This window comes from Nomascus leucogenys, chromosome 10, assembly GCF_006542625.1.
Source record: "Nomascus leucogenys isolate Asia chromosome 10, Asia_NLE_v1, whole genome shotgun sequence".
NCBI lineage: Eukaryota > Metazoa > Chordata > Mammalia > Primates > Hylobatidae > Nomascus > Nomascus leucogenys.
In genome coordinates this window covers 76,307,852-76,332,682 of record NC_044390.1, presented here as the reverse complement: position 1 = coordinate 76,332,682, position 24,831 = coordinate 76,307,852, and the positions used below count along the sequence as shown (strand labels likewise).

At 47.6% G+C, this 24,831-nt stretch overlaps 1 protein-coding gene across 2 annotated transcripts in view; it reads right to left on the bottom strand.

The window, feature by feature from the left end:
- ACACB (acetyl-CoA carboxylase beta) overlaps nucleotides 1-24,831 on the bottom strand; it is a 157,923-nt gene that overhangs the window by 39,452 nt on the left and 93,640 nt on the right. For both annotated transcript variants that reach the window (XM_030821335.1, XM_030821336.1), the window contains 9 exons: nucleotides 21,070-21,216; nucleotides 18,568-18,756; nucleotides 15,630-15,730; nucleotides 11,856-11,944; nucleotides 11,641-11,765; nucleotides 5,951-6,064; nucleotides 5,659-5,772; nucleotides 4,673-4,762; nucleotides 1,058-1,176 (listed from right to left, as the gene is read on the bottom strand). In XM_030821335.1, coding sequence (XP_030677195.1) covers nucleotides 1,058-1,176; nucleotides 4,673-4,762; nucleotides 5,659-5,772; nucleotides 5,951-6,064; nucleotides 11,641-11,765; nucleotides 11,856-11,944; nucleotides 15,630-15,730; nucleotides 18,568-18,756; nucleotides 21,070-21,216 — 1,088 coding nt within the window. The remainder of the gene's footprint in view (nucleotides 1-1,057; nucleotides 1,177-4,672; nucleotides 4,763-5,658; nucleotides 5,773-5,950; nucleotides 6,065-11,640; nucleotides 11,766-11,855; nucleotides 11,945-15,629; nucleotides 15,731-18,567; nucleotides 18,757-21,069; nucleotides 21,217-24,831) is intronic.

The window sequence follows — 24,831 nt, the reverse complement described above, 5'->3', positions numbered from 1 at the left end:
ATTACACGGTGCGCCACCACGCCTGGCAAATTTTTATATTTTTAGTAGAGACCCGGTTTCACCAACTTGGCCGGGCTGGTGTCAAACTCCAGGCCTCAAGTTCCTGATCTGCCCCCTTCAGCCCTCCGAAGTGCTAGGATTACAGGTGTGGGCCACCATGGCTGGCTCATTTGCATTCTTTGTTTTTTCTCTTTTTTTTTTTTTTGAGACGGACTCTTGCTCTGTCGCCCAGGCTGGCATGTAGTGGCGCAATCTCAGCTCACTGCAACCTCTGCCTCCCGGGTTCAAGCAGTTCTCCCTCAGCCTCCCAGGTAGCTGGGATTACCAGTGCACACCACCATGCCAGGCTAATTTTTGTATTGTTTTTAGTAGAGATAGGGTTTCACCATGTTGGCCAGGCTGGTCTCGAACTCCTGACCTTGTGATCCACCCACCTCGGCCTCCCAAAGTGCTGAGATTACAGGTGTGAGCCACTACTGTGCCTGGCCTCTTTTTTTTTTTTTTTTTTTTTTTGAGACGGAGTCTCGCTTCTCTGCCCAGGCTGGAGTGCAGTGGGGCAATCTCGGCTCACTGACTCACTCCGCCTCCCGGGTTCAAGTGATCCTCCTGCCTCAACCTCCCCAGTAGCTGGGATTACAGGCATGTGCCACCACGCCCGGCTAATTTTTGTATTTTTAGTAGAGATGGGGTTTCACCATGTTGGCCAGGCTGGTCTGGAACTCCTGACCTCAAGTGATCTGCCCACCTCGGCCTCCCTAAGTGCTGGGATTACAGACGTGAGGCACCGTGCCCGGCCCATGTGCATTCATTTTAATGTAAATAGGCACACATGGCTACTGTACTGAACAGTGCAGGTGTAGGCGGTGGGCTCTGCATTATCACCATGTTAGAGGGGAGAAAATGGTGCTGCAGGGAGCTCCCACGGGGGAAGTGCTTATCGCTGATGTCTCCCCAGCAGCATGCCCAAACACACTTGCCAGGTCCTTCCAGAGACAGGACGACAGAGGTCAGGAAGAACAGAAACACAGGCCATCCCTGGGTGTGTCCCACTCCATACCGGTTTGGGTGGGAGGAGGGCAGCATGAACTGGAATTCTACCACGCAGGTGCCGTCCGGGAGCTGCCGGTGCTGCAGGCTGTTTAACTCATAGGCGATGTAGCCCCTCCGCACGTAAACCTGACAAGGCAGAAGCACACGGACATTCTCTCAGGGGGCACTGCAGAGTGTCCTCAAAAGCTGAGGGCACTCACGGGGAATGGGTACCAGAAATGACCTCTAAAAGATCTATCTTTAAGCAGGCCAGGTGCGGTGGCTCAGGCCTGCAATTCCAGCGTTTTGGAAGGTCAGGGCAGGTAGGTCACTCGAACCCAGGAGTTCGAGACCAGTCTAGGCAACATGGCAAATCCCCATGTCTACTAAAAATACAAAGACTAGCCAGGCGTGGTGGCAGGCACCTGTAGTGCCAGATGCTCGGGAGGCTGAGGTGGGAGGATTGCTTGAGCACAGGATGTTGAGGCTGCAGTGAGCTATGATAGCACCACTGCACTTCAGCCTGGGCAACAGAGAAAAATCCTTCCTCAATTAAAAAAAAAAAAAGATTTCTAAGCAGCAGTTAAGAGCAAATTTGCTCATATTTCAGAATGTTACTAGTTACACAAAATCCACTCTAAACTCTAGAGCAGGGGTTGATAAACTTCTCTAACAGATAGGTAGTAAATATTTTAGGCTTTGTGGGACATACCATCTTGGCTGCAACTACTCAACTCTGCTGTTAGCACGCAAGTAGCTGTGGACAATATGTAAATGAATGGGTGTGGCTGCGTTCTTCTTTTTTTTTTTTTTTTTTTTTTTTTTTTGAGACGGAGTTTTGTTCTTGTTGCCCAGGCTGGAGTGCAATGGCGTGATCTCAGCTCACTGCAACCTCCTCCTCCCAGGTTCAAGCGATTCTCCTGCCTCAGCCTCCTGAGTAGCTAGGATTACAGGCATGTGCCACCACGCCCAGCTAATTTTGTATTTTTAGTAGAGACGGGGTTTCTCCATGTTGGTCAGGCTGGTCTCGAACTCCCGACCTCAGGTGATCTGCCTGCCTTGGCCTCCCAAAGTGCTGGGATTACAGGCATGAGCAACCGCACCTGGCCGCGTTCTGATAAAACTTTACAGAAACAGGTGGTGGGCCAAATATGGTCCATGGTCTATAGTTTATCAACCCCTGCTTTAGAGCAGTGCTGTCCAACAGAAATATAACACAAGCTGTGTATGTAACTTTATTTTATTTACTTTTGAGACAAGGTCTCACTCCCTCACCTAGGCTGGAGTACAATGGTGAGATCATAACCCACTGCAGCCTTGAACTCCTGTGCTCAAAGGATCCTCCTACTTCAGCCTCCCAAGTAGCTGGGACTACAGGCACCACCACACCTGGCTAATCTTTTTTGTTTTTTATTTTTAGTAAAGACAGGATCTTGCTATGTTGCCCAGGCTGGTCTGCAACTACTGAGCTCAGTGATTCTCCCACCTCAGCCTCCTAAAGTGCTGGGATTACAGGCATAAGCCACCTCACCTGGCCTGTAATTTTAAATTTTCTAGTAACCACTTAGAAAAAAGATAAAAAATAATTTTAACAATATATTTTATTTCACCCCAAATATGCAAATATTATCATTTCAACATGTAATCAATATAAGAAATTATTGAGATGGTTTACATTCTTTTCTCCATACAGTACTACATCTTTGGAATGGAGTGTGTATTTTCCACTTAGAGCACAGCTCGATTCAGACGGGATGCAGTTCAAGTGCTCACTAACCACACGTGGCTGGTGGCTGCCATAGTGGACAATGCAGTTCTGGAGTTTAAACACTGAAAGCTTTTCAACTGAACAGGAAATGCAGGAACTGGGCAGCAGGAGCTAATACAGCAATTAGCAGACACAATTGCTTTCCATTAAAAGACTTGCCCTTGGCCAGCACTGGGGAACTTGAATTTGGGGAAGGTTCCCACCATTCCCTGTCAAGAATGGGGTCAGGCATGGTGGCACACACCTGTAATCCCAGTACTCTGGGGAGCCAAGGCAGGCAGATCGTGTGAGCCCAGGAATTCCAGGCCAGCCTGGATGATGTGGCAAAACCCCATCTCTACTAAAAATACAAAAATTAGCTGGGCGTGGTGGAAAAACAAAACAAATAAAAAAACCCAAAAGCATCCTAGAAAAATCTCTAATTGACACAAATAGCATTTAGCACTTTAAAAAGTAACTATAAGTCAAGCATGGTGGCATGCACCTGTAGTCCCAGCTACTGGGGAGGCTGAGGCAGGAGGATCGCTTCAGCCTAGAAGTTCAAGTCCAGCCTGGGCAACATGGCAAGACCTGTCTCTAACAAAACAAAAATTGTGTTTAAAGTAACTACAGAAGAGGTGTATTAGGTCTCACTGTTAGAAACAAAGAGTGAGGCCTGAGAAAGATTCTTCCAGAGGTGAAACTCATAGAGAGATAAAAGCTGCAGGCCCAGGAGACCCTGTGGCTGTAACATGCTAACAAGCCCAAGACGGTCTCCATGAAGACCCAGTAAACCTTCTCACTGTGTGACTTACAGGCTCCCAAAGATGCAGAAGAGAAAGTGGGGGCAACAGGGGACTGAGACTCTGAGCTCAGAAGATAAAGAATATTGGAAAAACTACTGCAGCAAAGCAGACCCGGGTAAGAGGGCCATGTTAAAAACACGAGACGTCATCTCATATTTTCTTAAAAAGATTCTAAAAGGGTAGCAGATTTATTGGGAGGCTGAGGCAGGCAGATCACCTGAGGTCAGGAGTTCCAGACCAGCCTGGCCAACATGGTGAAACCCTGTCTCTACTAACAATACAAAAATTAGCCAGGTGTGGTGGTGTGCCCCTGCAGGCCCACCTACTGGGGAGGCTGAGGAAGGAGAATCGTTTGAACCTGGGAGGCAGAGGCTGCAGTGAGCCGAGATAGAGCCACTGCACTCCACCCTAGGCACCAGAGCGAGTCTCAAAATAATAATAATAATAAAAGAGCAGATTTAAAATTCTGATTTCTTGGAACCAACACAACACCTCTTGGTTCCTGAATTCAAGAAGACCTGAATTCTTGCTCCCAGGAGCAAGAACACCTGGGATCACCTGGCTGTAATCTGGGTTTTGCTACTGGCCACGCCCTTCTACCTCATCACTCAGGGCGGGGTGGGGGGGGGCAGGGGGTCACTTTAAGTTGTCACCTGGGCTCCTCTCGCTCTGGCAGTTCCAAGCAGAAAAGTCTTTCAGAGGTATTTAATGCACGTGAGTCAGAAAGTTTAGATGAGGTGCCTCAGACTTGGCTCTCAGGGAGTAGTATTTAATGTGCCCTGCCTGGAAGAGGCTCAAATGACACATGAGACAGCAGTGGTGACTAGCACGGAATCTGGAATGAGACAGACCCAATAATGCAAAACCTGGTTCTGCCACTTTCTAGCTGTGTGATGCTACATAAGCCACTTTACCTCTCTAAGCCTCAGTTCCTTCCTCTGTAAGATGGGACTATTAACATACCTACGTTGTAGAGAAAAGGATAGGATCACATTCACAAGGTGTGTGGCCTAGGGTCAGGTGCCTGGTGGCGGCAGTGAACACTAGAACTGGCATGGTCAGTGCTGTTCTCTGGGCCTCTCCTGCTTACCTCCAAGGACGCCATGCACACGACTTTGTTTGCGTGATAGAAGAAAGCAGGCAGGACGTCGAAGATGGTTGTTTCCGAAAGTATTAATTTCTATGGGAAATGAAAAGGGGAAGCAAGGAAAGGTAAATGTGAACAAGTTTCAGGTTTTTCTTTGTTTTTGTTTGTTTGAGATAAACTGGAGTGCCGTGGTGTGATCATAGCTCACCGCAGCCTCAAACTCTCAGGTTGAAGCAATCTTCCCACCTCAACCTCTTGAGTAGCTGGGACTACAGTGTGCACCAACATCTTAGCTCTTTTTTTGTGTGTGTGTATTTTTTGTAGAGACAGGGTCTCACTATGTTGCCCAGGCTGGCCTCAAATTCCTGGGCTTAAGTGATCCTCTAGTCTTGGCCTCCCGAGTGCTGGGATTACAGGTATGAGCCATCGCGCCCAGCCAGTGAGAAAGTTTTTTAATCACCAGTCTGATGAGTGGGGGCGGTGGGAGCAGGCAGAAGTCATGCTTTCTCCACTAAAAGCGATCAGTGCCCTGCAGTGCACTGGGCTCCTCCCCTATTTAATCATAGGAGAGCTAGTGAAGAACTCTGGGATGACGGCACCTAGGACAGGTCTCCCATCAGGCACTGAGGGCGTACCTGAGAACATGTAAATGAGCCAGAGTCCAGGATTAGGGAAGATGAGGCCATGGAGGGCTCACAGCTTCCAGATATGCTCCATTATGGCTGAGGTTTGTAAACTGCACCAGGTGAGCCCCCACTGCTGTCACACTGCCCTTCCTGAAGGACTGGGCTCCATGCCCACCTCTCCTAGAGTCTCCCCAGGTGACCCCTCGGGCAGCCCTGGCCACATTGGGCTGACCTGTCTGCATCTGTGGCTGTGCCCTGCACCCCACTGAGCACCTAGAGGGCAGGAGGAGCCGTTTCCCCAGAGGTCCCCACCTGGGCCACAGTGTGTGCTCTGTAGACGGTGAAAGGAAGGAGACGGCTCACCTTGAGGTTCTCGGGACAGAACTGGTGGCCGTACATGTCAATGGCAGACAGGAAAATGGACTCCACCTGGTTATGCCGCAGCTCGTAGGAGGGGAGGTGGGAGGCAATCAGGATCTGCAGGGGGAGGGACGGGGATGCTGGCGTGAGCCAACCTCCCAGGGGAGAAGGCAGAGGCTCAGACATGGGCCGGCAGCACAGTGGGACCATGCATGGTGAGGGCTGAGCACGGTAGGGGACACATAGGAGGGTGTGGGGAAACGCACATTGTGGGGACCACACCCCGAGACCCTACCTGCCGGGCTCTGAGGGCCACTTTGCAGTGCTCGCTTTTGCTCAACTGAGTGAGCTCGTTGAGGATGGAGATCAGCTCGTCCGACAGGGAAGGGTCTGGGCCACACAGCTCATCCTTAGGGAACAGAAAAAGAAGCCAAATGGCTTTTCTCCAGCCCAGGGAAACACGCAACACTCATCTTGGCTGGGGGAGCGCCCACCGCAAAAGCCAGGCAGCTGCTCCACTCTCCAAACAGGCCCGGCACAGCCCGCTATGCAAACCCTCACCACTTTCTACTGTGCACCCACCCCAGTCATTCATTCACTCACTCACTCACTCACTCACTCACTCACTCACTCACTCACTCGGCCACCCATTCATCCACCCCAAAACATGCTCTAAATGCCTGGTAAGAACAAACAAATACAACTAAGCCCCTGCCTACATTACTATTAATAGCCAGTGATTAGGCCAGGCATGGTGGCTCACACCTGTAATCCCAGCACTTTGGGTGGCTGAGGCAGGAGGACTGCTTGAGCTCAGGAGTTTGAGACCAGCCTGGGCAACAGGGCAAAACCTTGTCTCTACAAAAAAAATAGAAAAATTATCTGGGCATGGTGGCACATGCCTGTAGTCCCAGCTACTCAGAAGGCTGAGGTGAGAGGATGATTTGATCATCCCTTGGGAGGTAGAGGTTGCAGTGAGCTGAGATTGCACCACTGCACTCCAGCCTGGGCAACAGAGCCAGACTCTTGTCTCCAAAAAAAAAAAAAGGCCAGTGATTATCAGGCATATACTATGTGCCAGGTGGCTAGTGAACAGCTAGACCCTTTATATACAACTCCCCAAATTCTCCCACCTCCATGAGGAGTTACTTATTTTGATTCCCATTTTACAGATGGGAACACTGAGGCTCAAAGAGGCAATATGCCTCACCCCAAAGCCAGCAAACATGTGCAAGACAGAGTCAGATTCAAACACAGGACTATTCTGCCCCCAAAGCCTCCTGCTCTTTCCCCTACACATTGCTGCCTGACTTAAGGGGCTCACAGTTTCAGAGGAGAGGGACATGGGGTTGAATCTTGCAGGAGAGGGAGGGACAATGTGTCTGTGTTGCATCCCTCCTCTCTGCTTCTGAAAGAAGGGCCTTTCTGCTGGAGACCAGGGCTGGGTGCAGCCGGTGTTCGCATCTCCTCTTGTGCGCCAAGTGCATATGGGGCTTGGGAACGGCTCAGCGCAGGTGCTCCCTAACCACCCACTGAAGATGGAGCAATGAATGCTAAATATCAGAGCTCCTGAGCAATACGCCCCCATTCCCCACCCCGGGCATCCACTAAGACTGGTCTTCAAGAGGTCACCAGATGGTAGAGCCGTGGGGCATTTTTTTCTACATGTGTTTCTGCATTTTCCTATTATAATGAACCGATACTGATTTTATCATCAGAAAAAACTTTAACATATTGATATTTCATACACAAAGACACAGGAACGTCAATGCTGAAGAAATTGGTAGGAAAGTATTCTAAATCTCCTCTCCCTTCTCTGATTTGCTTTCCATTATCAAACGGTGGTGGCATAACTCTCCACCAATCCCCTAGGCCTGTGGCTCCCAGGCCAGGACAGCACAGGTGCTGGCCAATAGCTAGACTGGTGCTTTTCTAAGAGGTGAAAAACTCAAGAGTAGTTTGTGTGAACATTTTTTAAATTCCCCCCCAACACACACATCTAAGTGTGAATGTTAAAAAATCTAACCATTGCCTTCTACATACAAAAAATAATAATAATAATAACAAAAACATTTTTCTAGGCAGGGCACGGTGGCTCATGCCTGTAATCCCTGCACTTTGGGAGGCCAAGGCGGACAAATCACATGAGGCCAGGAGTTCAAGACCAGCCTGGCCAACATGGTGAAACCCTGTTTCCTACTAAAACTAAAAGAAAATTAGTCAGGTGTTGTGGTGCATGCCTGTAGTCCCAGCTACTTGGGAGGCTGAGGCAGGAGAATCAGCTGAACCCAGGAGGCAGAGGTTGCAGTGAGCCGAGATTGCGCCACTGCACTCCAACCTGGGTGACAGAGCAAGACTCCGTCTTGAAAACAAACAAACAAACAAAAAACAAACCATTTTTCTTTCTTGTTAACTTAGTGAAGCAGTCTCATCTTGTATATTTTAGTTCACAGAATCATGTTTTGTTTGCTTTGTTTTGTCACTAACGAAGTCCCATGACCAGAGGACTGGTGTCAGAAACTAGGTCCATTTAAAAGCCTCAAAAAAATTCATTTCAAAATAATCATTCAATTCACAAGTCTTTGTTCAAAACCTCTCAGGTACCAAATACCATCAGGTGCAAAGAACTCACTATTTTCTAACAAATGGGACCAAGAAAGTCAGAAGAATAATGAATGTCACATTTATCCCCAGACTGTAATTGGTTCAACATTTTTAGCCTCTATCACCAAGGAGGTCCAGGAAAATGTCCCAATTCCCAAGAGCTGGGGGCTGCTCCACCCATCTTCCCTTTGCTGTCCTCTGGTGTACGTGATATTTCATGACTTTATGCCCAGAAGACAGTCAATATGTGCACAGAAGAATGAACAGCAAAATAACCCACAGACCCACTTGCGTTTGAATGGCAAGCTGACTGTAATAGATTTCAGGCATATTTTGCTTGACAAACACTCAAACTCCAGGAAATTCCATCCAAAGAATGTATTTTGAAAAGCATTATATTATTTTAGTAATAGAACTCGCCCCAAAGAGTGGATATCTCCTTAGGCATAAATTCCCAGTCCTGGCTGCGCGTTGCAATCACTTGGGGAGTCCTCTCTCCCAATTAATTTTTACAAACTTCAAAACTACAGAAGAATTGAAGATCAGTATGTTAAAAACCCATAGTAATCACCTAGATTCACTAATTGTTAAACTTTTGCCACATTATCATATTTGATTTTTCTCTAATAAGAACGTGCGTGCACATACACACACACACTCTTTTTCTGAAAGTCAGTTGCAGACATCACAATCCTTTATACTATTTTAGCACATATCTCCCTCCCACCTAACTACAGAACCATTAAAACACCAAAGAAACTGAACATTAAACCAATAATATTATCTAATATACAGTGCACATTTAGGTTTCCCACAGGGAAACTTTCAAAAAGCACTAATGCCTGGGCCCTACCCCTAGAAACTCTGATTAAATTGACCAAGGGTAGGACATGGGCAATTGTATTTTTTAAAAGTCTCCCCACCCCCTAGGTGATTCTAATGTACAGCCAGGATTAAAAGCTGCTGCGTGAGATTTTTAAATGATTCTTTACCAAAAATCCCAATATTTATTAATGCAACTTGGATAGGAGACAGGGTATTAACTATTCTCTGAGATCATGGCCAAACTCTGCCCACTGACTGTTTTTGTAAATAAAGTTTTATTGGAACATAGTCACCCCCATTCACGTACCTATTGTCTAGTTGTTTTCAGGCTACAGTGGCAGAGCTCATGGAGCTGAGTAGCGGCAACAGGGGGTGGACATCCTCAAGCCTAAAATCTTTACTATCTGGGGCCCTTTACAAAAAAAATTTGCAAGGCCGGGTGTGGTGGCTCATGCCTATAATCCCAGCACTTTGGGAGGCCGAGGCTGGTGGATCACCTGAGGTCAGGAATTCAAGACCAGCCTGGCTAACATGGTGAAACCACGTCTCTATTAAAAACACAAAAATTAGCCCGGCGTGGTGGCGCATGCCTATAATCCCAGCTACTCTGGAGGCTGAGACAGGAGAATTGCTTGAACCCTGGAGGCGGAGGTTGCAGTGAACAGAGATTGTGCCACTGCACTCCAGCCTGGGCGATAGAGTGAGACTCTGTCTCAAAAAAAAAAAAAAAAAAAAAAAGATAGATAGAACCCGGGACGCAGAGGTTGCAGTGAGCCAAGATTGTGCCATTGCACTCCAGCCTGGGCAACAGAGCAAGACTCTGTCTCAAAAAAAAAAAAAAAAAATTGTCAAACCCCTTTCTACTATAAGCCAAGTCCGAGTTGCTCTTACTCTGCTGATCCTACATTTTCCAAGTCAGTTGCCAGGGACATACCAAAGAAAAATATTTTTAGTTATAAAAGACCGCTATTATCGGCCACGCACAGTGGCTTATGCCTGTAATCCCAGCACTTTGGGAGGACAAGGCGGGAGGATTGCTTGAGCCCAGGGGTTCAAGACAAGACTGGGCAACATAGTGAGACCTCATCTCTACAAAACAAACAAATAAACAAACAAACTAGCTGGGCATGGTGGTATGAGTCTGTAATCCCAGCTACTTGGGAGGCTGAGGTGAGAGGATGGCTTAAGCCCAGGGGATAGAGGCTAGAGTGAGCCATGATGGTGCCACTGCACTCCAGCCTGAGCAACAGAGTGAGACTCTGTCTCAAAAGAAAAAACAGACAAAAAACAAAAGACTGCTATTATCAAGTGGAAAGAGAAACAAGAACAGAGACTCCATACTTCTTCTTCTCTACACACAGGACTCAAAATCCAATATCCTGCAGCTAACAGTTCATGAGTCTGGAGTCAGACTATTGGTTCAAATCCTGGCTCTACATTTAGGAGCTGGGTGCCCTTGGGCAAGTGGCTTAACCTCTCTGTGCTCTGCCAAAGAGCTGTGACAGCAGTACCCACTTTCTAGGACTGCTGTGAGATTAAATGAGCAACTATTTATTTGGAAAGCACTTCAAGAGTACATGGCACAAACTAGGTGCTTTGCATTAGTCATGATCTCCCCAGCGCCAATAAACTCCACTCATTGCCTGTTTTTGTATACAAAGTTGGGGGTTTTTTTGTTGTTTTTTGAGACAGGATCTCATTCTGTCACCCAGGCTGGAGTGTAGTGGTGTGATCACAGCTTACTGCAGCCTCAACATCCCAGGCTCAAGCGATCCTCCTGCCTCAGCCCCCTCAGTAGCTGGGACTACAGGTGCACACCACCACACCTGGCTAATTTTTGTACTTTTTGTAGAGATGGGGTCTCCCTATGTTGCCCAGGCTCGTCTCAAACTCCTGGCCTCAAGTGATTCTCCTGCCTCAGCCTCCCAAAGTGCTGGGATTACAGATGTGAGCCACAGTGCCCAGTTTTAATATTTTTCTAAGAAATGGAGTCTTGCAATGTTGCCTAGGCTGGACTTGAACTCCTAGGCTCAAGTGATCCTCCCACCTTGGGCTCCCAACAAAGTTTTACGGGAACACAGCCATGCTTACATTGTACAAAGGCAGTGTTGAGTGGTCACAACAGAGACCACGCCAACCTGCAAAGCCTAAAATATTTACTTGCTGGCTTACTTTTTCTTTTATTTATTTTTTGAGACAGAATCTCGCCCTGCTGCCCAGGCTGGAGTGCAGTGGCACAATCTTGGCTCACTGCAACCTCTGCCTTCTGAGTTCAAGCGATTTCTTCTGCTTCAGGCTCCCAAGTAGCTGGGACTACAGGTATGCGCCACCACGGCCAGCTAATTTTTGTATTTTTAGTAGAGACGAGGTTTCACTATGTTGGCCAGGCTGGTCTTGAACTCCTGACCTCAGGTGATCTGCCCACCACAGCCTCCCAAAGTGATGGGATTACAGGCATGAGCCGCCGCACCCAGCCACTTTCTGGCCCTTTTAAGAAAACGTTTGTGGACTCCTGACCCACCCCCGGTCTGGGTAACAGGCCCTCTTTCTGCTTACGATCAACATGATCACCAGCTGGTTCTTCTTGGCCACCTGTGCGTGGGAGAAGATGCAGTCCAACACCTGGGACATGTCTGGCTTGAACTGCTCCCTGAGGTTTATCACACACTTGTCGTAGTGGGCTAGGGGGAGACAAAACACCACACAGAGGTAAAGCTCAGGCTCCTCACGGCCCCCACCATCCCACTGGTGTTGGCATCAGCATCTCTTGCCTTGCTGAAAATGGTGCTCAACACGCAAGTATCTTCTCAGGAGATCCAACACCACTGTTTTCATATAGCCACGGATCCCGCTGCGGTATCTGGGGAGAAGGGAAGGCTGCTCTTAATGCTCACACCCTTCCTTGAGTACCTCAATATTTAGTATTTTCTTTTTATGATTTTTAAAAAGAGAAAGGATTGGCTGGGCGCGGTGGCTCATGCCTGTAATCCCAGCATTTTGGGAGGCCGAGGCAGGCAGATCATGAGGTCAAGAGATCGAGACCAGCCTGGCCAAAATGGTGAAACCCCGTCTCTACTAAAAATACAAAAACTAGCTGGGCATAGTGGCACGCGCCGGTAGTCCCAGCTACTCGGGAGGCTGAGGCATAAGAATAGCTTGAATCCGGGAAGAGGAGGTTGCAGTGAGCCGAGATCGCACCACTGCACTCCAGCCTGGGCGACAGAGCAAGACTCTGTCTCAAAAAAAAAAAAAAAAAAAGAGAGAGAGAGAAAGGATTTTAGAAAGGACACTGAGGTGGGAGGATCACTGGAGCCCAGGAGTTCAAGCCTGGGCAATATAGCCAAGACCCCATATCTACAAAACAAAACAAAAAAATTAAGGCCAGGCATGGTGGCTCACACCAATAATCCCAGCACTTTGGGGGGCTGAGGCGGGAGGACCATTTGAGCCCAGAAGTTCAAGAGCAGCCTGGGCAACAAGGTGAGACCTTGTCTTTACAAAAAATCAAAAAAATTAGCCGGCAGTGGTAGCGCATGACTGTGGTCCCAGGTACATAGGAGGCTGAGGCGAGAGGATCACTTGAGCCCAGGAGGTCAAGGCTGTTGTGAGCTATGATTGCACTGCTGCACTCCAGCCTGGGTGATAGCTTGTCTCAAAATAAATAAATAAAAATTAATTAATTAGTTAATTTAAAAATAAATTTTTTTTTTTTTGAAACGGAGTCTCGCTCAGTCACCCAGGCTGGAGTGCGGTGGCGCGATTTTCGGCTCACTGCAAGCTCCGCCTCCCGGGTTCACGCCATCCTTCTGCCTCAGCCTCCCAAGTAGCTGGGACTACAGGTGCCTGCCACCCACGCCTGGCTAATTTTTTTGTATTTTTAGTAGAGACGGGGTTTCACCGCGTTAGCCAGGATGGTCTCGATCTCCTGACCTCGTGATCCGGCCGTCTTGGCCTCCCAAAGTGCTGGGATTACAGGCATGAGCCACCACGCCCAGCCAAAATTTTTTTAAAGCATCTAGAGGCACCCTCTAATCCTGAGGCCTTCAAAGGATATGGAGTTGATTTATCTGCAGGCCAAAAAGAACACTGCCCTGCCCAAAGTCCCACATCAAACTGGAGGCAAAACTGGAGTAGATCCCAAGCCTGATACTTGGGAGGGCACCATTCTGGCCACAGAGTTAAGAAAAAAAAAAAAAAAACTTAATAGATTTCGGATTCTGAACAGGGGTGGCCAATTTTAGCAAGCTTTAACTGTTAAAAACAAAATTTTTCAATTACTTACCCAATGTACAGAGACCGTTTTAAAAAGACAAACTGGAAAAACATTTACCAAAAGATCCCCATGTAGATTTTGCTTCTCTCTTTTTTTTTCTTTTTTTTGAGACGAGGTTTTGTTCTGACACCCAGGCTGGAGTGCAGTGGTGCAATCACAGCTCACTGTAATCTCTGCCTCCCGGGCTCAAGCAATCCTCCCACCTCAGCCTCTGGAGTAGCTGGGAACACAGGTGGCCACCACCAAGCCCGGCCAATTTTTGTATATTTTGTAGACAGGGTTTCCACCATATCGCCCAGGCTGGTCTCAAACCTCTGAGCTCAAGCAATCCACCCGCCTTGGCCTCCCAAAGTGCTGGGATTATAGGTGTGAGCCATCGCACCTAGCCACTTCTCTTTTAAAACAAAGTTTTAACCTGGATGTTCTTCCAAAAATCTGAACACAGGAGTCATGTTTCTCAGGAGATGCGACACTGAGTTGTGGGGAAGTAGACACTTAACTGCAGCATCACCAAATAACAACAAAACAGATCAAGATGCTAAAAGACTCTCTGATCCAAATGTGATTTTAAAACATACTTACACAACACAGGACAGAGCTTTAATATTTATATTCAGCACAGAAAATTTGCTAGAAAATTCAGTTAATTTATTAATGGTTCATTTTTCCTAGATGTTTCTCTGAAGCTTAAAGGATGGGCTTAAAGTTAGCAGTCAATGTGTTTTAGGAGGACTCCCTTCCTAGCCCTTGGCTGTGAAACTTGCAGTTTGTGGGGAATCCACACTAAAATCTCTCTCCCTAACAGCTGAGGAGCTCCTTGAAAAGAAGGCCAGTTTTCTACAATCTCACATTCTTTGTACCTGTGAGTTTCTGGCACATGGGAAACACGCCTGGAATTTACTGGTTCAAATCCAAGAATGCTTTGATTCCTTTTTTTCTTTTTCATAAAAGACAAGGTCTTGCTCTGTCCCCCAGGCTGGAGTGCAATGGCACGATCACAGCTCACTGTAACCTCGAACTCCTGAGCTCAAGCAGTCCTCTCACCTCAGCCTCCTGAGTAGCTGGGCCTATTGGTAAACACCACCATGCCTGACTCATTTTTTTTTCTTTTTTTTTGTAGAGACAGGGTCTTGCTACATCACCCAGGCTGGTCTCCAACTCCTGGCCTCAAGTGATCCTCTTGCCTTGGCCTCCCAAAATGCTGGGATTACAGGCATAAGCCACAGCGCCTGGCCCTGATTGTCTTCATAAGGAAAGCTTTCTTGCTAGGTGAATTTTTCATGAAAAGTGGCAGAAAATCCTTTTGTCAGCCGGGCGTGGTGGCTCACACTTGTAATCCCAGCACTTTGGGAGGCTGAGACGGGGGATCACCAGGTCAGGAGATTGAGACCATCCTGGCTAACACGGTGAAACCCCACCTCTGCTAAAAACACACACAAAAAATTAGCCGGGCGTGGTGGTGGGCGCCTGTAGTTCCAGCTACTCGGTAGGCTGAGGCAGCAGAAGAATGGCGTGAACCCGGGAGGCGGAGCTTGCAGTGAGCCAAGATCGCACCACTACACTCCAGCCTGGCTGACAGAGCGAGACTCCATCTCAAAAAAAAAAAAGAAAATCCTTTTGTCATCAGAATAGTCCTGCAGCAGAAAACCCCTGTACAATAAATAATTACTTGAGATGAAATACAATTATTCATCCACTTTCCTTTGCAATTGTCCCAAAAGCTACAATAACAATTTGTGCAGTCTTTTATCATACATAAAGTTATTTCATCCCATTGTCTCAATCTAATGTATCTATCAAGTATTTACTGTTTGTCAGCATTTCACAAAACTTAATACATTTATAGGCCAGACATGGTGGCTCATGCCTGTAATCCCAGCACTTTGGGAGGTCGAGGCAAATGGATCACTTGAGGTCAGGAGTTCGAGACCAGCCTGGCCAACATGGTGAAACACCGTCTCTACTAAAAGTACAAGAATTAGCCAGGCATGGTGGCACATGCCCATAATCCCGGCTATTCGGGAGGCTGAGGCAGGAGAATCGCTTGAACCTGGGAGGTGGAGGTTGCAGTGAGCTGAGATTTACAAACAGAGATTTACAGAAGTAAAGTACCTTACCCAGGGTTCTGCTGTTAGTAATGGCACTGCAGGACTGTAACACACTTTCTCTCAGTTCAAGCCTGCCCTGAAGACAGCCCTAGAGCACCACCCTGGTGCAATGCATGCGACAATTCAAGTGACAACCACATCCTACGGAGAGACCCAGGATTCACCTCTGGACCAACTGCACGATGCTCTGGGTGTTGATGAAGAAGACCTCTCGATCGGCCTTCCGCTGCAGGGTGGCTGCGTGGCAGTCCAGGATGGTGGCTATCTGGATGGAAAAACAAGACAGGTCTGACTGCTGATGATTCAGATGCCACACAGCAGTCTCCTAAAGCAGGAGTCCCCAAACCAGTACCCAAACCAGCACTGGTCCGTGGCCTGTTAGGAACTGGCTGAACAGAGGGAGGTAAGCAGTGGGTGAGGGAGCGAAGCTTCATCTGTATTTACAGCCCCTCCCCATTGCTCACATTACCATCTGAGTTCCACCTCCTGTCAGATCAGCGGGAGCATTAGATTCTCACAGGAGCGCAAACCCTGCTGTGAACTGCGCATGCGAGGGATCTAGGTTGCATGCTCGTTACAAGAATCTAGGGCCTGATGATCTGTCGCTGTCTCCCATCACCCCCAGATGGGACTGTCTAGGTGCAGAAAAACAAGCCTGGGGCTCTCACAGATTCTACATTATGGTGAGTTGTATAATTATTTCATTATATATTACAATGTAATCATAATAGAAATAAAGTGCACCATAAATGTAACGTGCTTGAATCATCCTGAAACCATCCCCCTCCCCGGTCTGTGGAAAAACTATCTTCCACAAAACCAGTCCCTGGTGCTAAAAAGGTTGGGAAGTGCTGACCCAAAGAACCCACCACAGCCTCCCAGGGAGGTCCCATCCAAGACTCATTTGAAGATTGAAAATTCCAGGCCCAAAGCCTTCCAGCTATCCTGAAACACCCCTGTTCATCCCCTCAACAGTAAGGAATTCAAGCGCTCAAAATGCCAGCGATCACATGGAGGAGTGCACACATTCGCCTTATACCATTCCGCACATATGAATGGGATGGGGAACGAGGAGATGGAAATGTCCCACTCTAGCAAAAACCAGGGTGCTGGTGGGGAAGGGTCCTGTGTTTATCATTAGACATAATGTTATCGGTATATTGCCTTTGGCATCAAAAATATTTTTAAAGAAAAAAAACCTGGATCAATGACAAATTCCTGAAAGTTCCAAGTGTGTACTTTTTCAGTTAGGATCCTCTAGAGTTTGGCTTTTGTTATTTTTTAGTTCAGATATAACTTACACACCATCATATTCCACCATCTCCCTTTAGAGTGTACATTCAGTGGTTAGTAGCGTATTCATAAAGTTGTGCAACTATCACCACCATCTAATTTTAAAGCATTTTCGTCACTTTAAAAAGAAACCTTGTAGTCATTAGCGCTTACTCTCCATTTTCCCTGTGCTGCAGCCCCTGGCGGCCACTAATCTACTTCCTTCTTCATGAACGTGCCTATTCTGGACATTTCATAAAAATGGAATCACACAGGGCTGGGCACCATGACTCATGCCTGTAATCCCAGCACTCTGGGAGGCCGAGGCAGGCAAATCACCTGAGGTCAGGAGTTCAAGACCAGCCTGGCCAACATGGTGAAAACCCATCTCCACTAAAAAAATACAAAAAATTAGCTGCGAATGGTGGTGTACACCTGTAATCCCAACTATTTGGGAGGTCTCAAAAAAAAAAAAAAAAGAGGAATCACATAATATGTGGTCTTTTGTGCCTGGCTTATTTCCCTTAGCACAACAGGTTCATCCATGTGGGAGCATGAACCAGTATTCTTTCTTTCTTTGGCTGAACAATATTCCAACCCTTAGAACTCCTAACCTCTGAGAATGGCCTGAACTACACTGTCCTCTGGTTTCTCAAATCACCAATTTGTGGGTGGGTGGATGATGATGGTGGGGAACCCTCCCACCAGAGGGCAGGAAGGCAAACACGCAGAGGGGCTCTTCCCAGTGCAAATGCCTTTCAAATGCCCCACAAAACCAACAACCACAACAAAATGAACAACACGAGGCCGATGTGTAAATAACAGAGATATTTCATACTACCCTGGAATGGCTTCCATTCTTTTTTTTTTTTTTAGCATGTTCACAAATGCAACTATGATTATGATGAGACATCTCAGTACATTCTTTTTTTTTTTTTTTTGGAGCGCAGTGGTGCGATCTCGGCTCACTGCAACCTCCGCCTCCTGAGTTCAAGCAATTCTCCTGCCTCAGCCTCCTGAGTAGTTGGGATTGCAGGTGTGCGCCACCATGCCCAGCTAATTTTTGTTTTTTTTTAATATAGACAGGGTTTCACCATGTTGGCCAGGCTGGTCTCAAACTCCTGACCTCAAGTGATCCATCTGCCTCGGCCTCCCAAAATGCTGGGATTATAGGCGTGAGCCAACGTACCCGACCTCAGTACAAGTCTTAAAAAATATTATATATATACACATATATACGTATAACACATATATACACATCTATACGTATATATGTATATATACACATCTATATGTATGTGTGTGTATATACACATCTATATGTATGTGTGTGTATATATACATATATAACACATACGTGGGTGGTATAACATATACACACACACACACACACACACACACACACACACACACACACACACGGAGCTCCCCGATGATCACCTACAAAATCCAGGGGCAGAAAATCAAAGCTGCAAACCAGTGAAAAAACAAAAATAAAAAAACTTGCAGTTTCCTCTAATGATATCAGCCTCTTTATTTTTTGGGAAATGCTCACTCCATCTGCATCAACTGCTCACTCCTATTTGGAATCTTGAGTTTTAGGCAATGAGGCCTAAGGAATATTGACGTTCATTCAAACAACTGTTGCTTTGAGTAAATGATAGGATTCTGCAGACAAGGCTCGAAAGGAAACCCTCGGCCCCTGATATGTTAGGCTATAAGTGGGTCTCAAGGAGTTCAACTTGATCAGAGGCCAGATACCGAGCCAGACCGGGAGCTGGCCCAGTGTGAGCATCCTGGTGGGGTGGGGCTGAGCTGGGGAGCACGTACCTGCTGGCTGGGGAACTGGCACAGCACCGAGGTGATGTTGCTGGCATACTGGGCCATCACCCTGCGGACTGACTTCTCCACGGGGGCGGGGATGCGGCCTGCCACGCTGGTCATGATCTCCTGCAGCTCCAGCAGCGGCAGTGACGGGTGCCGGAGGGTCATCATGAGCTTCTGCACCCACTCCTTCAGCTGAAGCGGGGACCAGAGCATCAGCCCCCAGCCCTGCATGGGCATGGGCACCACTGCCCCCAACAGGGCACCCAACACAGCTCAACTCATCCTGACCCCATGCACTCAAGTGGCTGAAGATCCAGACCCAGCAGCCTCTGGGGCAGTCCAGAGTGGAATGGCCTCCTGACCACAGGGGAATACTCAGTTTCCCCACATAGGAAGACCCTGACTCCCCCTCTCTGTGCCTCAGAAAGCCAGCATGGTGGGGGGGATCAAACATAAGGTCACATGATGAGCTGATGTTTATAGGATATTTGCTTAGTGCCAGACAGTGTTCTAGGACTTTTCTTTACATGTTCTCATTTGATCCCTAAAAGCAACCATATAAAGGAAGTCTAATGATTTTGTCCATTTTGCAGTTGAGGCAACTGAAACACAGAGAGGTTAGTTAAGTTAACCAAAGTCACTCAGCTAGTAAGAAGCAAACCCAGGCTAGTCAGCTCCTGAGACTCTGAACTGCTGCCCTATGCTGTTTCCGGGGTGTCTCAGTAGCCAATGCTGATGGTCCTTGGATGACGATGACAGTGGGGCCAACACCCTAGTGTGGCTGTGAGGTTTCAAAGTGAACTGATGCATAAACTGCGAAGTGCCCCAACTAATAAAAGTTGCAATTATTGTGGGGTGCAGTGGCTGATGCCTGTAATCTGAACACTTTGGGAGGCCAAGGTGGGAGGATCACTTGAGCCCAGGAGTTCAAGACTAGCCTGGGCAACATGGCGAGACTCTGTCTCTACAAAAAATTAGCTGGGTGTGGTGGCAGGCGCCTGTAACCCTAGCTACTTGGAAGGCTGAAGTGGGACGATTGCTTGAACCCAGGAGGTCGAGGTTGTAGTGAGCAGTGTTTCCACCACTGTACTCCAGCCTGGGAGGCAGAGCAAGACCCTGTCTCCAAAAAAAAAAAAAAAAAAAAAAAGTTGCAATGATGGCAATAATCATCAGGCAGCATAACGTGGGGGCGAAGAGCACAGAGTCAGAATCCTGACGGCCATGGTTCAGATCTCATCTTTGCCTCCTCATGTATGAAGCACGGCAAGTCTCTTAGTCTCTGTGTCCCTCAGTTGCCTCAACTGTAAATGGAAATAAGAGTTCCTACCTTATTGGTTGCTGGGAGGATGAAATGATTGAACTTTTAAGTAGTTAGAAGGTGACAAAGCAGGCACGGTGGCTCACGCCTGTAATCCCAGTACTTTGGGAGGCCAAGGTGGGTGGATCACCTGAGGTCAGGAGTTCAAGACCAGCCTGGCCAACATGGTAGAACCCCATCTTTACTAAAAAATACAAAAATTAGCTGGGTATGGTGGCACATGCCTGTAATCCCAGCTACTCGGGAGGCTGAGGCAGGAGAATTGCTTGAACCTGGGAGGCAGAGGTTGCAGTGAGACAAGATCGTGCCACCACATTTCAGTGTGGGTGACAGAGCAAGACTCCCTCTCAAAAAAAAGGAGGGCTGACACATGGTACATATTTGCTAAGGGTTGGCGGTTATTATCATCATCACCATCGTGATTTGCTCTCCTGAGATGGACCCGATACAGCACAGTGTGACGGTTAGTCACTGCTATGAGCATCATGGGTCTTTCAAGGAGGTCTGCAAATCAGAGGACTTCTTGTCTCTCTACTGAGTGAGCAGATGAGACCCAGCAAGGGTGAATGACGAACAGAGGTGTGTTTCAAACAAAGTGCCTTGTCTGTCATCTCCTTAAGTGGGGTGACCCCCACTGACTCCTTCCTTAATGTCCCACTGGAGTATTCTCAGTCTTGAGCTGAACTGCTACAAGCCCAGTTTACGATCAAGGAGAAAAAGTCAGGCCAGTGTTTACAATTGAATTGAGGAATTCCCTGAGGACAGGTCCTTCATAAACACAACCGAGGGGCTGGGTGCGGTGGCTCAGGCCTGTAATCCCAGCACTTTGGGAGGCCCAGGCGGATGGATCACTTGAGCCCAAGACTTCGAGACCAGCGTGGGGAACACGGCAAAACGCCATCTCTACAAAAATACAAAAAATTAGCCAGGCATGGTGGGGTGCACCTATAGTCCCAGCTACTCGGGAGGCTGAGGTGGTAGGATCTCTTGAGCCCAGGAGGTCGAGGCTGCAGTAAGTCTGGGTGACAGAGTGAGACCTTGTCTCAAAAAATAAAATAAATAAAATAAAAACAACAGAGGACCGACCATTTTCTCATTTCTTACTCAGTAATGACCTCTGCTGTCACGGGGTGGACCTTCTGACCCTCTGCACTGGTCTACACGCCTGCGCTCACAGGTGACTTTACCTTTATGCTAAAAATGGGCTCTGGCAGACAAAAGCCACTCATGACGTTGGTGAGGTTTTCCAGGACGCTGTGGAAGACCTGGTGCAGCTTCTCTCCGAGGATGGGCAGTGTCTGCTGGGCAGGGAGTTCTCCTGTGAACGGTTCAGCCTGATGAGACACCACAAGAACGACAGGTCAGGAAAACTCTGGGAATCCCAAATGGGACCGGGCAGAATGGGAGGCGGGGCAGATCCGCAGGCTTCCATAATCAAGTGAGGATGAGGCCTGAGGAAAAAATCAAAGACAATGAACTGGAAAGTTAAAATGGCCAAACTCACACCCCAATGTGGGTTTTCCAAACCATTCCTTTTGCAAATGGCCCAGTACACAGTTTCATATCCCAAACAGTTTTGGGGGGTGGCGGTGAGATCTGTTTTTTTTTGTTGTTTTTTTTTTTTGAGACACTCGCACTGTCACCAGGCTGGAGTGCAGTGGCATGACCTTGGCTCACTGCAACCTCTTCCTCCCGGGTTCAAGCAATTCTCCTGCCTCAGTCTCCCGAGCAGCTGGGACTACAGGTGCAGGCCACCACGCCCAGCTAATTTTTGTATTTTTAATATAGACAGGGTTTCACCATGTTGGCCAGGATGGTCTCGATCTCTTGACCTCATGATCTGCCCGCCTGAGCCTCCCGAAGTGCTGGGATTACAGGGGTGAGCCACCACGCCCGGCCCATCTGTTTGTTGTTGTTGTTGTTTTGCTTTATAAGCAACAAATCTCCCTATGTTCTCTATTTATTTTCATTCTCTATTGAATCCCAAAGTTAAACACCTTACAGTAGGATGAAAATTTATGAACATCTCATACAAATGCACCTGATTTTTGTAAATAATAAAAATTCAGTCTTAGGTAAACACATGGAAAAATAAAAAGCTCCCTAGAGGGCAACACAGACTAAATGTGCTCATTCATCTACTCATTCATTCTACAAATACCTACTGTGCATGACGCACGGTGCTGGGGTGTGCCGTTCTCCCAGCAGAGAACACTCCGTTTCCTGCCCACCCTCTACCCCTCCACCCACACCCATCCCCACCCGTAGCCCTGCAGGCTCTTCTTCCCTTTTAAGAGATGACTTGGCCAGGCATGGTGGCTCATGCCCATAATCCCAGCACTTTGGGAGTCCAAGGCAGGAGGATGAACTGAGGTCAAGAATTCAAGACCAGCCTGGCCAACATGGTGAAACCCCATCTCTACTAAAAATACACAAAAAAATTAGCCAGTCATGGTGGCTCGTGCCTGTAATCCGAGCTACTCCAGAGGCTGAGGCAGGAGAATCACTTGAACCTGGGAGGCGGAGGTTGCAGCGAGCCAAGATTGTGCCATTGCACTCCAGCCTGGGTAATGGAGTGAAATTCTATCTCAATAAAAAAAGAGCCGACTTGAGGGTTTTCCCCTGCACAATCTGATCATGGCTTCTCCATGTGGGCCCCCACAGCCCAGAGCCAAGGGCAGTCTTCTAACTACACTCACCAAGTAAAATTACTGGATCTCCCAGTCTGTCTCACAAGCATTTATGTGAGGCTGCAGGGAATGGGTGGCCAGGCCCTGCCACATTAACCCAGCACAGGAAATGTGTGCTGAAAGGAATCACAGTACAGGTACCCAGACCTGCCCACTGATCCAAAAATGCCCAGTCTATTCCTAGGGAGTTTTGGGAACTCCCTAAAGAGACTAATGATGCCAGGCACAGTGGCTCACCCTTATAATCCCAGCACTTTGGGAGGCCAAGGTGGACGGATCGCTCGAGGCCAGGAGTTCAAGATCAGCCTGGCCAACCTAGTGAAACCCCATCACTACTAAAAATACAAAAATTAGTCAGGCATGGTCGCACAAACCTGTGGTCCCAGCTACTTGCTACCTGGGAGTCTGAGGCAGGAGAATTGCTTGAACCCAGGAAGTGGAGATTGCAGTGAGCCAAGACTGTGCCACTGCACGCCAGCCTGGGTGACAGAGTGAGACTCTGTCTCAAAAAAAGAGAGAGAGAGACTAATGAAAAGAATTGTAACACACGCTTGTAATCCCAGCACTTTGGAAGGCCGAGGCAGGCGGATCACGAGGTCAGGAGATCAAGACCACGGTGAAATCCCGTCTCTACTAAAAAAAATACAAAAAATTAGCCGGGCGTGGTGGCGGGCGCCTGTAGTCCCAGCTACTCGGAGAGGCTGAGGCAGGAGAATGGTGTGAACCCGGGAGGCGGAGCTTGCAGTGAGCCGAGATCACTCTACTGCACTCCAGCCTGGGTGACAGAGCGAGACTCCGTCTCAAAAAAAAAAAAAAAAAAAAAAAAAGAATTGTAACAACAGTCATTTGCAGCAACACAGATGGAACTGGAGGATATTACATCAAGTGAAATAAGCTGGGCACAGAAAGACAAATTTAGCATGTTCTCACTCATATGTGGGAGCTGAAAATTAAAACAAATAAATGCATGGAAATAGAATGTAGAGTGATGGCTGCCAGGGTAGTAGGGCTGGTGGGAGTGGGGATGGTTAGTGGGTGCAAAAATCCAGTTAGATAGAATGAATAAGATCTAGTATTGAGGCTGGACGTGGTGGCTCACACCTGCAATCCCAGCACTTTGGGAGGCTGAGGCGGGCGGACCACCTGAGGTCAGGAGTTCGAGATCAGCCTGGCCAACATGGTGAAACCCCATCTGTACTAAAAATACAAAAATTAGCTGGGCATAGTGGCAGGCGCCTGAAGTCCCAGCTACTCAGGAGGCTGAGGCATGAGAATTGCTTGAACCCTGGAGGCAGAGGTTGCAGTGAGCTGAGATCACGCCACTGCACTCCAGCCTGGGCGACAAGAGCAAAACTCCATCTCAAAAAAAAAAAAAAAAACATCTAGTATTGATAGCACTACAGGGTGACTCTACAGTCAATTAAAATTGACCGTATATTTTAAACTAACCAAAAGAGTATAATTGGAATGTTCCTAACGCAAAGAAATGATAAATGCTTGAGGTGATAGATACCCCAATCACCCTGATTTGATTATTAGACGGTATGCCTATATCAAAAGATCACATGTACCCCATAAACATATACACCTATTATGTACCCATAATAATTATAATTTTTTAAAAAAAGAAAACAAATACAATCAATAGAATACTCTGGAGAAAAGAGACAATGTGATATTTTTAAATGTTTTTTTTACTAGACAGATGTACTAATTATTTTAGAGTCTTGCTTAGGAGGGTGTAAACATTCATTCATTCATCAAGACTTGTTATTTCTGAGCACCCACTATGCTCCGAGCACTGTGCTAAGCCTCAGGATCACAACAGTGAACATCAAAAGTAGTCCTTGACCTCAGGGACTCATCGGTAATGACAGGGCTTGACAAATTAAGAGGAATCTAAATCGGAGGTGCCCCCAAGAGCCTGAGCTCAGGGTCACATGACAGACACCCTGGTGCACCCCCTAGTGGTCCTGAGGACAGGGTGACGCCCCCGGCACCTGCACTGCTATACGTTCATCCAACAACCAATATTTACAGAGCAACTCTGATGTACCAGGCCCCGTTTTTGGCACTGGGGCCCCAGCAGCGAGCAAGAAAGCCAAAAAGCCCTGTTCTCGTGGTGTTTCCAGTCTCCTGGAGGCCAAATAATAAAGCAACAAGACAATCAGTGAGATCGTCTCTGTGAGGTGTGGTGTGTGTTTGCGCGTGGGTAGAGGTGAGCACAATTTTTAAAGGGCGGTTGAAAGAGACATGACA